Source organism: Rhynchophorus ferrugineus, unplaced genomic scaffold (genome assembly GCF_030347505.1).
Source record: "Rhynchophorus ferrugineus isolate W39M unplaced genomic scaffold, kcgeb_rfMv2 rfM7, whole genome shotgun sequence".
NCBI classification, from domain to species: Eukaryota; Metazoa; Arthropoda; class Insecta; order Coleoptera; family Curculionidae; genus Rhynchophorus; species Rhynchophorus ferrugineus.
The window spans coordinates 3,081,384-3,094,864 of record NW_027472586.1 but is presented as its reverse complement, the minus strand read 5'-3'; the positions used below and the strand labels follow the sequence as shown (position 1 = coordinate 3,094,864).

The 13,481-nt window shown below is 32.9% G+C and overlaps 1 protein-coding gene across 11 annotated transcripts in view; it reads right to left on the bottom strand.

Moving 5' to 3' along the window:
• Positions 1 to 13,481, bottom strand: part of dpy (fibrillin-like protein dumpy) — a 254,407-nt gene that overhangs the window by 131,653 nt on the left and 109,273 nt on the right. For all 11 annotated transcript variants that reach the window (XM_076409337.1, XM_076409339.1, XM_076409338.1 and 8 more), the window contains exon 5: positions 12,943 to 13,059. In XM_076409337.1, coding sequence (XP_076265452.1) covers positions 12,943 to 13,059 — 117 coding nt within the window. The remainder of the gene's footprint in view (positions 1 to 12,942; positions 13,060 to 13,481) is intronic.

The following is a 13,481-nucleotide window of genomic DNA, read 5'->3' as shown; positions in this document are numbered from 1 at the left end:
TTAGTTTAATAGAGAACAATTAAATATTTTACCTTTAATTAATAAAATACTTTTTATGATACAGATCACACAACAACAACAAAATAATAAAAGACGTAGGTTTCACATAAACTCGCATAAAAAAACAATTATATTCAGATAATTGGAGTAGTCGCTCGATAACATAAACATTCGATAATAAAACCATTGCGTTAATGTTAAACACATACTAAAAGGCAATTAAAACTGTAAAATAATAATCATTGTTGAAATATTTGTTTACTTGTTGTTCTTTGTTATAATTAATACTATTTTACACAAACCTTTTATTATCAGAATCAAATTTTACAGAACGGAACTGAACTGAAATCCTAGGATAACCTTTTTGTTAGTGAAACGTTTCATTTGAAATCAAGCAAAACAATAAATATTGTCTCTAAAGGTATTCATGGTTACCAATCGAGTCGAATGAACTATCAAATTCATTTAAAACAATCCGTACACATCCATTCCATTTCCTATGATTCATATCGAGTGACTGGTATACGTACTGTACGGAGGTACAGACGGCAGTACTGTATATTCAACGCTTGGAATGGCTTGCGTGAATATCAAGTAGAAATGTTGGCGACAACGATGAATACAAATGAGCCAGGGTCAAAATTTCGAGATATAGTCCCAGTTTTCGTTTGTTTTTTTTTATCAGAAGATATTGTGTTGAAAACAAACAATCGACATCGGAACATTTTTTGGAGTTTGTTAAAGGGAATAAAAAGAATAGCTGGACTTTTGCGTCAATAAGATTTCAAATGATTGAATAGCCAGCAGAAAAATATATTTGTATCAACAGAAAAGGCACTATTTTGGTGAAATGAGTGATAATAATTATTCAAAAAGAAAGTTGTTCGCTATTCATTTCTATCAGATCATGAAATATTTAAATTTATCGTAATGCTAGAAACTATAACTGATGTGTATCACCAATCAATTATATCAATAGTGACTTCCTTTAATCCAATAACAATTATTCCATTAAAGCTTTTAAATTGACTCTATTAAAACAGTAATTCGTTCTATATTAACAGTTACATCGGCTTATTTCAATGAATGAAACAAATACTATAAGATAAATATTTAAGAGATCCCGGTATAAAGAATGCTAAAACCCGATGGCAGCGTCACCTAGCGGGTCCACTTGTGAATCTAAATCATTCTCGAATCCCGATAAATACACAGACAAAAATTCATCAAAATCCGACCGACCGTTTAAAAGAAGTTCGGTGGTCATTAAAATCAAATAGTTAACATACAATCTGGTAATTATCTGAAACGTTCAACTTTCAACTTTGCTTAACGCCTTCACCGGCTTGAAATGGACGTTAACGTGCAGCCTGAATGTGCAGGAATGGCGCTCAAACCCATGGGACTTCGTAAATATGGCTTTTTACAGCCATCCGACGTTTTACATAGGCCCGTTCCTTTGCCTAGCATCCAGCAGGCGAGTTCGTGACTACAATCTAACAGATTCTCGCTCAGTCGGGCCCATAAAGCTTCCTGGTGTCGCTGGTGGACGGGATGTAACTCTAATTCTCGAAGAACATTCACAATTTGACTGGATTTTTTCGTTTCGGTTGAGATACTTTTACTTTTTGTGCTATTTTTGTTCTTTTGGACTCGAATTTTTGATGAGAAGAAGACTAGAGAACCTCTTAGCATATTACTTCAGATAATTGGTGTCTAAAGCGGTATAGTACATAATTTTTAAATGTTATTCCACTTATTATGTTAGTGATGGATATGGAGAAGGAAAGAAATTACAGAGAAATGATGATTTATAGATATTGAGGATATGCCGGAGGTGCAATATTTCACATTTGCATGAAATATAGTTTGGTTTTATTTGTATCCATGTAGAAACTGTTAAAATACTTGTTATAAAATAAATATGAATCAATACAATCGAACAGAATTGAGAAGAAAAAACAGTGGCATAAAACTAGACCAGGGTAAAATATATGAACCTAAGAAAAGAACATAGTATCTCATGATTGTTTTCTTACATTGTTAATAGATGTTTAAGCTATCTATTTAACCCCTCGATATATCATATATTTGAATTTCTGGTTGCTGTTCTTTAAATTATTACTTTTTGGTATGTTTTCTCCATTCTAACCTATATAATACAATTTAACCGTTCTAATTATCCGTTTCATAATTTTCAAACTAACATTGTAAAAATTATTATAAGTTGCCTCAATACATTTTTTTTGTGGAACAAGTAAATAACATATTAACAGGCACAGACTTAGTCGTCTTTCAGTATGAAGGAACTAAAAGATAAGAACTTTTATACTCATTTCTCAACCTCTTCTTCTTCTTCTTCATCGAAATTTCTTCCTATTAAAATATTGTCTATACAGATATCTGTAATGATAATTAAAACTAACCGATGAAATGGAGTGAAATGGCGATAGCGTTCCTGTTAAAAACACTAAGTTAAGAAATTATATGTATTAAGTTTACCCTCTATATATTATTCTTAGATTTTCACGAGAGAAAATTATCAGATACATCGTCATGTTACTGTTGATCAATAGATGGTTCTTCGCGCAGTCACTGGGCAGTCTAGCACTAGTTGAATCTTGTTGAATAATTCGAATTTAGTAATAATTGATAAAACTTATATAGTTAGTCATATAAATGTAATTAACGGAAACTGATTGATGTGGTTAAATTATCGAAAATTGAACTGAATCATACCTCATCTGCATTTCAGAAAGAATATTTGCAAATTAGCGGTATTAGAGGTTTAATAGAGAACAATTAAATATTTTACCTTTAATGAATAAAATGCCTTTTATGATACAGATCACACAACAACAACAAAATAATAAAAGACGTAGGTTTCACATAAACTCGCATAAAAAACAATTATATTCAGATAATTGGAGTAGTCTCTCGAAAACATAAACATTCGATAATAAAACCATTGCGTTAATGTAAACACATTTCTCAACCTCTTCTTCTTCTTCTTCTCTAATTTCTTCAACCATCGAAATTTCTTCCTATTCAAATATTGTCTATACAGATATCTGTAATGATAATTAAAACTAACCGATGAAATGGAGTGAAATGGCGATAGCGTTCCTGTTAAAAACACTAAGTTAAGAAATTATATGTATTAAGTTTACCCTCTATATATTATTCACGAGAGAAAATTATCAGATACATCGTCATGTCGCTAGAAAGATGGATAATAATTGTTAAAAATGATAGAAAATAAGTTAATTATATATTGTACGAATTTTTTTAATTAAATATTTTTTGATCCTTTCTTTGTATATATATGAAACTATTCTTCTAAAAGGAAATATTCTACGGTTCTTATATGTCTTCCAGCACAATAAACTAACATATGCATAGATAGCCTGCGCGTTCTGAATAAATTACACTGAAATTACACCGGCATCATAGAAAAGCAATTTGTTACATCACAATCGCGGCCTTGCTTGGCCAAAACCAACCGAGGTAAGAAGACTGGCGTTATGTAAAGCGTCCACATGTAGCAGTGATTCCTTTTAAGCCATTTCACGAATTCAATTACTATTCCTGCGGAGTACAGGCAGTAATTTTGCCCAGTTTCAGGCCGTTCAAAGTGACCAAGATGTTACGAATGAGTGGTAGATAATGAGAAGAAATTGCTACTAGAACACAGGAACATTGGTCCTTATAATGGTTTTGTTTTTACTATCAACGAATCTTTATATACTCCTGTCATGCATATTCACATGACGATTGTTATAATGATGACAGTAAATAATATAAATGTAAGGAGAAGTAGTTAAAAATGTTAAATTTTTCAAACAAAAAATTACCAGTTGGACGAAGAGTAATTAATAATGAGTGTCATTCAAACTCTGTAATATGAAAGCTCCTGCCTTGATTGTTACTCTCCTGTGTTTGTAGGCATGAAATATCAAGAAAATTAAATGCTAAAATAGTGCTAAAACGTATTTTTATTAATTTATTATGCATTACAATAAATTGTTGAGTGCTTAAAGCATTTCCCCAATTAATCGAGTTGGAGATCGAGATACAAATTATCAATTAGTTGGTAGGAATGTTGAAAATATAGCAATTGACATAGAACAAATAATGTCTTCCTTATTTCCAAAAGATACGTGCGAGAAATGAGTGAAAGTATCAACGTAAATAATTTTTGGACAACCTAACCTAACAGTTAAATTCATGGAGCGCTCAAAATTGTATTGTCGATATTAATTAGTTTTGTTCTTCGGTGATCTGAACGCTCTCTGAAACATATGGTGATCTTAGTTCTCTAGATCACCATGGTGTTGACTTAAATGATTTAAAAGTGGATCGATGGAATGGATAAATGAAAAAAAATTCGAAAACAATGAATTATAGGAGGGAGAACTCTCTTATAACATCAAGAAGCTCATCAATTTTACAATCAATTGTATTATATGAGTTAATTAATATGAGAAGTTTTATATTATAATCTATTTTAAAAGGAATGAGTGAGGATTCATTGAAGTTTCGTTTAAGAATATATATATAAAATTCTATTTTCTGTTTATGTCTTGTTAGCTCGATGAAAGGACAAAGTAGCAACGGTTTTAAATCACTCTGAAAGCATGCTAACAAAGATGACAATGGTGAAATATACCTGCATCAATATTTAATACCTACAAGAAAAAAATTAATTGTAAAAAGAAATAAACAATACTACTTGCTTATTTATAAACCTGTAATCGTCCAGCTTAATGATTTGTTACCTCATATATTATAAACTTATTTTTTTACTGGCTCTAATAAAATACTACGCGGTTATGTAAGAATAATCACTAGGTTTCAGTACAGAAGTTATGACGCCTCGTAACATCCATTCATTCATTAACAATACAGAGTAGAATAACTTTGCAGGTGTCAAGGTCATCACTCAAGACTAATTACCACCAGAAATGTTTTTCCTGTTGCATTTCTTCATTAGTACTTTAAGTAAAAAATAATTTTAACAGAGTTGCTGCTTTAAGCCATTATATGAAGATATCCTAACAAATTAAGAGCAATTTTTGACATTGGTTGGCGATAATGATGACATCTGAATTGGTAATGGTATCATTATATTAGAGGAGGATTGGAATCAGTGTACCATTCGTTCCTTGATGATGGAAAAGTCAAAAAAAAAGTGGCTGATAATATAGTTTATGATTTTATTTAAAATAAAATGCTGACAGATTTTATGTTAAAAGGGCAAGAAACGTATAAAAATTAACATCCAAATCCCATGTGCAGCCAATCTAGCGGTCCTCGTTATTCTAATTTATGATAATTGGACTTCTTTTTCAACTGATCTGATCGTTGTGAATTATAACGCTGGGAGTCGTGGAAAAAAATCAAGATCACGTAAATTAATATTTTGGTCTCACCGGCCAAAATTATAAATGATTAATTACAGAGTATAAACGGGTTTATCGTTATAATAGCGAACCCAAGATCTCGAACTTTTCGCACTTGATCAGCCTTGCAGATCGATTATCGTCTTGAGCATTAGCAGGATGTTGGTATCATCAATCAAGATCACAATTAACACTTTCGGGATAATGGAGTAACTTCGTCTTAGTGGGGAAGGTTAAAAATGTTATATCTGGCGCCTTGTTGGTAAATTACTGCTGTGACGGGCTAAAGATCAGGCTCTTTTCATAGATTTGTGACAACAAATGATGATTATATTGTGACATTCACTTGTTTTGGTATATTGAGCTTATCAACGTGATATTATTTTCAGTTTAGTGAGCAATTTTAACGGTTACTACTAGTAACTTACTACAATTTTGTCTCTGCAGTTACTTAAAACTAGATACTTATCTAGTAAGGCCTATTGGTCTATACTTGGCGTATAATAAAATAAAATATACTAGTACCTTTCAGTGTTTTTACCATTCAGTTCACTTTACTACACAATTACAAAAGATAACACGGTTTGGTTCTCTAGAGTCTGCCTGCTAGTTCAGTATTGTTGTCAATATTTTAATTTCCTCTATGACATTTGGACTCCGAATGTCTCTATTTAAGTTATTATTCTTGTAGTATGTGAGTGTATCCACAATAGTAGTTTTATTGATGTTACTTCTCGTAGAACATCCCCATAAGTACTTGATTGTATAGCGGCAACCTATTATACTTGGATAATTTAGAATTTCTTTCAAATTATTAATATATTTTTTTGTATTTCAAGTCGAGTTCTTTTTTTTTTGTTGATATGTTCGCCAAAAAGGTATTTATTGACAAAAATTCGCACAATATATATTAATTAAATAATTCTCTGTGGTAAAAAATCTTATTCAAGATGCAATAGCGGTGCAACGTTTGGCTGACTATTGTAATTCGATGTCTTTGGGTCGTTTGCTTGCCATTTCTGGTCTGTTTTGCAACAATACGTTATTTATTTTGTTCGGTTGACGTCGGTGGATATCATTAAGAGATTCATTCGGATTTAGCAGCCCGTAATACACCACATACATAGCATGGTCTTGAATATTCCAGTTCGATTCGATGTCGATAGAGAGCTGGAAATAGTAGGTTGAGAAATTCTTTCTTCTTGTCTTGTTTATGACGAAGCAGCATCACCAAAAGCTTCTAAAACTGTTTGGTAAGCTTTGACAACAGATTTCTTCAAGTGCAACAGCAAAAGTAATGAATATCGAAAGGTGGCGCCTCTATAATTGTCCAATAAATGTCAGAATCATAGAACAGGTTGTTTATCAGTTGCTTGTATTGATACTTCGCATTTTCAGGAATGGATATATGTCTGAGACCCTTAGGAATATTATTTTAATAAACTATGATGATAGCAACATCAAGCAGTGACTTTAAAATGATGCTAGCGTCTTCGAAATTGTTGGGGATGATTGATATCAATTCTTTTATGTTTTTGCAGCAGATTTCTTCAAGTGTAACAGCAAAAGTAATGAATATCGAAAGGTGGCGCCTCTATAATTGTCGAATAAATGTCAGAATTATAGAACAGGTTGTTTATCAGTTGCTTCTATTGATACTTCGCATTTCCAGGAATGGATATATGTCTGAGACCCTTAGCAATATTATTTTAATAAACTATAATGATAGCAACATCAAGCAGTGACTTTTAAATGATGCTAGCGTCTTCGAAATTGTTGAGGATGATTGATATCAATTCTTTTATGTTTTTGCAGCAGATTTCTTCAAGTGTAACAGCAAAAGTAATGAATATCGAAAGGTGGCGCCTCTATAATTATCGAATAAATGTCAGAATCATAGAACAGGTTGTTTATCAGTTGCTTCTATTGATATTTCGCATTTTCAGGAATGGATATATGTCTGAGACCCTTAGCAATATTATTTTAATAAACTATAATGATAGCAACATCAAGCAGTGACTTTAAAATGGTGCTAGCGTCTTCGAAATTGTTGAGGATGATTGATATCAATTTTTTTATGTTTTTATTGTTGATATATTAATTTTAGATGTTATATGGTATGTTTAACAATGAATAACAGATACCAAAGAAAGGAATATTTCGTTAACCCTCATCCGCGATAATAAATAGCGAAATCCGCATGTAAATAACCGGAGAAAACGAACGAGATGCGTTTTTATCATATCGAATTCGAAGCGAACAGCCGCGCTCTCGTCGCTGCTCAACATTTACAAGTCCGATAGGAAGACAATCTGTTAGATCGCAGTCACGACCTTGCTGGCCCGATAGCCGGCCGGGAGTGAAGGCTCACGCCACGTAAAACGTCCACCTCGAGCTGAAATTCGTATTTACGAAGTTTTAGGAATTCAATTAAACCGCCTGCGTGCCGCCACCGGCGATATAATTTATATTTCAGCCGGCCGAGCTGTCGGAGGTGGGCGAAATGAATCGGACGTTATAAATGGAACGTAAAAACAGTGATTTTATTGCCGACGGTAATAGTTGCCGTAAAATAGATAAAAGTGTTTAATAGTCGATGTGGAAGTCGTCGCTTGTTATTAAAATAGCGCAGAAATACCGTACCGTTAATGAGAAACTCTTAATTTTATTTGGCATCGTTGTGGTAACTTATCCTGATGCTGGATCAAGATCATATTTCTCGTGCTCGGCCATTTTTTAATCGCTTTAACGCCCATTTGAAATTCCACCGAATTTGGAGCATGTGAATTAATATTAAAGGATTTTTTTGATGGTGTACATTTCGTATCCGGTGCTCCGGGAGATCGTCTACCCATCAACCAATGCTTTGATGGTTGTGTAGTAGGAGATTGAACACTTGCCTCACCAAATATCGCCACTATTGATGAGTTATTTTTCTATTCTTCAGATAATTTTCTATGATTTTGATTGCTGATTGATGCACAACTTGAACATCTTCGTTGTTAATATAATCTCGTCGATATAAACGTGGCGAATTTGTCTTAAGCATCAGATTGGAAATACTTAAAGCTTATAGATGTAAGACTGTAACATTGTTCAAGTTTTGGTCTTGGAATAGTCAATTTTTAGTCTCTATTGTAACATTTCCTCTACTGAACACTGTCAAGAAGTTGTGGAAAGACGACATTTTCTTGGTAAATAGTGATTCTAATATTAGCTGGCAGAGTAAGAATATCTCTTTTGTACAAGACCTGCCTAGTCTTTACCACTTCTATCTTCAGTAGACCTTTGAAACCCCAAACGGCTATGATTGCTCCTTAGTCTCTCTCCTTATTAGTTTTGACCACAGATTATTCTCATGGTGTTGGAAATTAAAAATCAATATACACTGTAAGTGTTAGATTCGATGATTTAAGAGTGTTGAGTCTGATGAAGTTGATTAATACCTTACATGTCATCTGAAACAATAGGAAGACGAGGAAGATGAAACCTTTTGAAACCATGATGGGAAATCTGTGATGAGTTTGAGTCAAGAATCGTACGAAAATCATCTGTAGAGACCATGGTATATATTAGAGCTGGTGATAATGTCAGAATAACTAGAATCGAAAAATTGGTAATCTGGAGATGGTTACGAGAGATATTATTTCAAGGAGATGAAAGTTTTTTTCTACTGATTTTCATAAAGTACAGATAGTTCTTATTGATTGCCCGATATTATAATAGTTTGGTCATATTATTAGCAAAGCAAACCAAACCAACAGGAAATGGATAGTCTCATCTCACCGAATGTTCACCAAGTAAAGCTCCATTCAGTTTCACACATTAAATTGCAGTATTCATTTAATTTCTATGTTCATATCGAATTTCTTGATCCTCAGGGAAAAACTATTGTCATCTCATCATATATATGTTACTTAATGAAGCCAGAGAAAAATGAAAAAGTTCAGTCAAGAAAAACCCTCAAAATTAATTCACACTTCTTAGGTCAATTTTCTTTTAAAATATACTCGATGAACGAGAACCTACCGACAAATCATTGCAGTTAAAGTCTCAGAACTAACGAGTGGCAGGATATCCTGTTATGATAAAAATCGCCGATTTTTCTTCGGACCAACGCTGTTAAAGTTACTAATTCGTATTAATTGCTGATCAGCGCCTCTCGAATCTGGCAAAGTATTGATGTCTCTCTCGGTGCAAGAGCAACAAACCGGAAATTTACAAATTGACTCGCTCCATCACCTTTTAATTATCCTTTTGATTGATCGTCTCAACGTCCTGCTAATGGATAAGGGGATAATCGATCCGCACGGCTTGTCGGGTGCGAACGCTGCTGCTCTTCTGTTCGTTGTTGCGGGAATCGGTCGAGCGATACCATGCCATTAATTCTACTTTTATGGTACTATATAATGCTCCTTGACCACACTTTAACACACCACACATTTTATTAAAATTGCCAAAAAAATCAGATTCCACGATTAAATTGGTTAGCTGATGGTGTTCTTGTATATATTACAAAAAGGTACCTACTGTTTAGTTAAAGATTCTGAAAGATGTTACTACTGGAACGGCACCACAAAATTATAGCATAGTTAGGTAAAAAGAAATAAAAGCCCTCTAACCCCATCCTATCCTATCCCAAGGGAGAAAAGAGAATTTAAAGAAAAATTCGCGTTATGTGGTATAGTATAGTAGTATAGTTCTGTATAGCAAAGTTCGGAATTATCCTTTAATATCTGTAAAAGCTTACAATGATTCACTTAACATAATAATTCAAAGTAACGTACAACGTACACTCCTACCTTTAGAATTAAATCCATATATTTTTTAGCTAGCCCTAACCCTTAAAAGATGCATGTATAGATTTGACAGCTGTCGAATCATTAGTTTTGGAATTATAGCATTTTGAGTGAAGCAACTTTTGTTATTGTGAAAAAAATGTATAAGGAAGGGAAAAGGGAAAGGAAGGTAAAAAATACAGTTGAAGTAAAAACTTGGCTTGATGCCTAGTTTCCGGACATTATCCCAGGAAAATCAACCATCAAGGATTAGTATGCTAAGTTTAGACGTGGTGAAATGAGCACTGAAGACGGTGAACACAGTGGACGCCCAAAAGATGTTGTTACCGATGAAAACATTTAAAAATTCCACAAAATGATTTTTAATGACAGTAAATTGAAATTGAATGAAATAGCAGACACTCTAAAGATATCAACTGAACGTGTACATCATATCATTCACGAATATTTGGGTATGAGAAAGCTCTGTGTAAAGTGGGTGCCGCGCGAGCTCACTTTTGACCAAAAACAACGACGAGTTGATGATTCGGAGTAGTGTTTGAAGATGATCAAGCGTAATAAACCCGAGTTTTTGCATCGATATGTGACAATGGATGAAACATGGCTCCATCATTTCGCTCCGAAGTCCAATCGACATTCATCCGAGTGGACTGCACACGATGAACCCGCTCCAAAGCGACTATTACATAGCGTTATTAGACCATTTGGAGGGAGGAAATCGCCGAAAAACGGCCGTATTTGAAGAAAAGGAAAGTGCTGTTTCACGAAGCCAATACACTGTGTCACAAGTCAGTGAAAATGATGGCAAAAATCCATGAATTGGGCTTCGAGTTGCTTCCTCATCCACCGTATTCTCCAGATCTGGCCCCCAACGACTATTTCCTGTTCTCAGATTTCAAACGTATGCTCGCTGGGAAGAAATTTTCGTAGAATGAAGAAATGACGCCGAAACTGAGGCCTATTTTGAAGCACAAAGGACAAATCGTACTAAAAAATTGTGTCGAAAAGTTGGAGGGTCGCTATAATCGGTGTATCACCCTTGAAGGGAATTATGATGAATAAAAAGACTATTTTTGACAAAAAAATGTGTTTTACTATGATAGTCCGGGGAATTTTCAATTGACCTGTTACATATAATAAGAAAACTATTGGATATTAAATTTAATAACCTTGCAAATTTCATTTAGTTTACTTTAATATAAAAACTAAGTTATTAAAAATAAGACAACATGAAGAAGTTGATAATAATATATTTGATAACATAATCTTATAAACTTGATTAAAAATAGTTTTTTTTGTATTACTGTATTAAAGTTTGTTCGGCTAATGTTATAAATAAATTTTCGATGGTATTTTCCCGGTACAAAGAAAAGTTAATTAAAACTATATTAAATTTGAATGATATTCGACGGTGTTAATAGAAACTTTTATGTTTTGATGCCTCAGGACTTATCGTTAAGTGAACAAAAAAGGAAAATCAACTCATCAGACCACACATGTTGCAGAATTGACGGCACTGACGTAATGGGTATCTTTTTCATTAAGTTTGTTTTTTCATATTATTTACTCCACAGCAACTACATCCATCCTGCTCTTTTTTTGCGGTATAGAAAATATAACTATTATCTATTTGATGGCTGTTTGTTATCTTCGGTAAATTGTCCTTTGTGATTGTTAATTGTTTTTGTGACACTTGAAATCTATATGTTCGGAAAGATGTCCCTAATTTTAGTTATTGTTGTTGTGACACAGAAAACATTAAATATAACTTGGTGAAATAACAGTCAGAAATAATTCTATATATATAATTTTAAGAAAGTGCAATATAATAAAAAAAAGAGTTGCAACTCACATAAAATTAAAATGTATTATATGTAGAAGGTTTTCTTTTTGTGAAATTATGAATGTGAAATCGAAATTACTTAATTGGGGACAACTTTTTTAAAAATCAATGGTTAATGATGAGGAATAGTCTGAATATTATTGAATATTTAATAACACAATAGAAGTCTAACCCAAATTACACAAAAAAACATCTTTTCTGATGGGCTGTATATGATGAATTAATTCAAATTGTGTTTTATCTAACATTTACTAATTACTGATAAGAAAATGGTGTTTTAGTCCTCATACGACTCCAACCAAACATCGCTGGATTACTATTTACTACTTCTATTACTACTACTACTTCTTCTTCTTTCTTTTGTATTTTTTCTTCTTCTTTCTACTACTACTATTACTATTTACTTAGTAAATTTGCACTTTTATGTTTGTAGATTATTAGAAAGAAATGTCGACAATATCTTAAACTACCTGGACAAGAAAGTTTGTGAAGGCAGAGTAGATATAGTCTATTTAAAGTTTTATCTACATACGTCATGAAGATGTTTTAATAACTGTAATTTAAATTCGTTTTAGAATCAGACAATATTTTCCTTCTAATTTTATTCGACTTAAAAGATACACAACGATGTCTGACTAGTCCGAAAGCGTAAACGAATGAACCTGTCAGAGTCGTCTGGTTGTCAGAGGTATGTAAAATTGATGCGGCAACATGGCAACGTTTTGACGTCATAAATTTAGATGACGAATGTACTAAATAAATTTGAGTAGACTATAGCTACCTTGCAGATATAGATATTGGAACTTGTGCGTTTTATTAGATAAAACACAGATAAAATAGATTTGTATTTCTCGTCTAGTTACGATTTGGCTTATATAAATTAGTCTTAAACACTTACCTTCGCAATGAAAACCGTCTCCGTGGTATCCGGGAAAGCAGGTACAGGAAAAGCTCCCAAGGGTATTAGTACAATGAGCAAATACATCACAAGGTCTGTATTTGCACTCGTTTTCGTCTGAAACAAAAACAGAGTGTTCTATTTAACTGCTCAATTTTTTAAAATTTAAATATATATAAATAAATAAATATTATTTATATATATATATATATATATATATATATATATATATATATATGTATATGTTGTTATTGATTTGCATAATTAATGATTTTATAGCTAGAAAAAGTTGACAAAGGACTTGATCGATGCCCGCTAAAAGAGTTGCCTTTTCAATTGCTTGCAGTAATTTGTCTTGCATGACAACCGTATTACAATTTAATTGAATTGGAATCGTTTCATTTCAATTAGGTACCTGTGTCATTACAGAATCGGTCTCACGTGTTTCGCAGACTATTTTTCTTCAGGGGATTTCAATGGATCAAATTAAACGACGACAGAAAAAATGTCTGGAACTGATCCGGAGAACGGCACTAAAT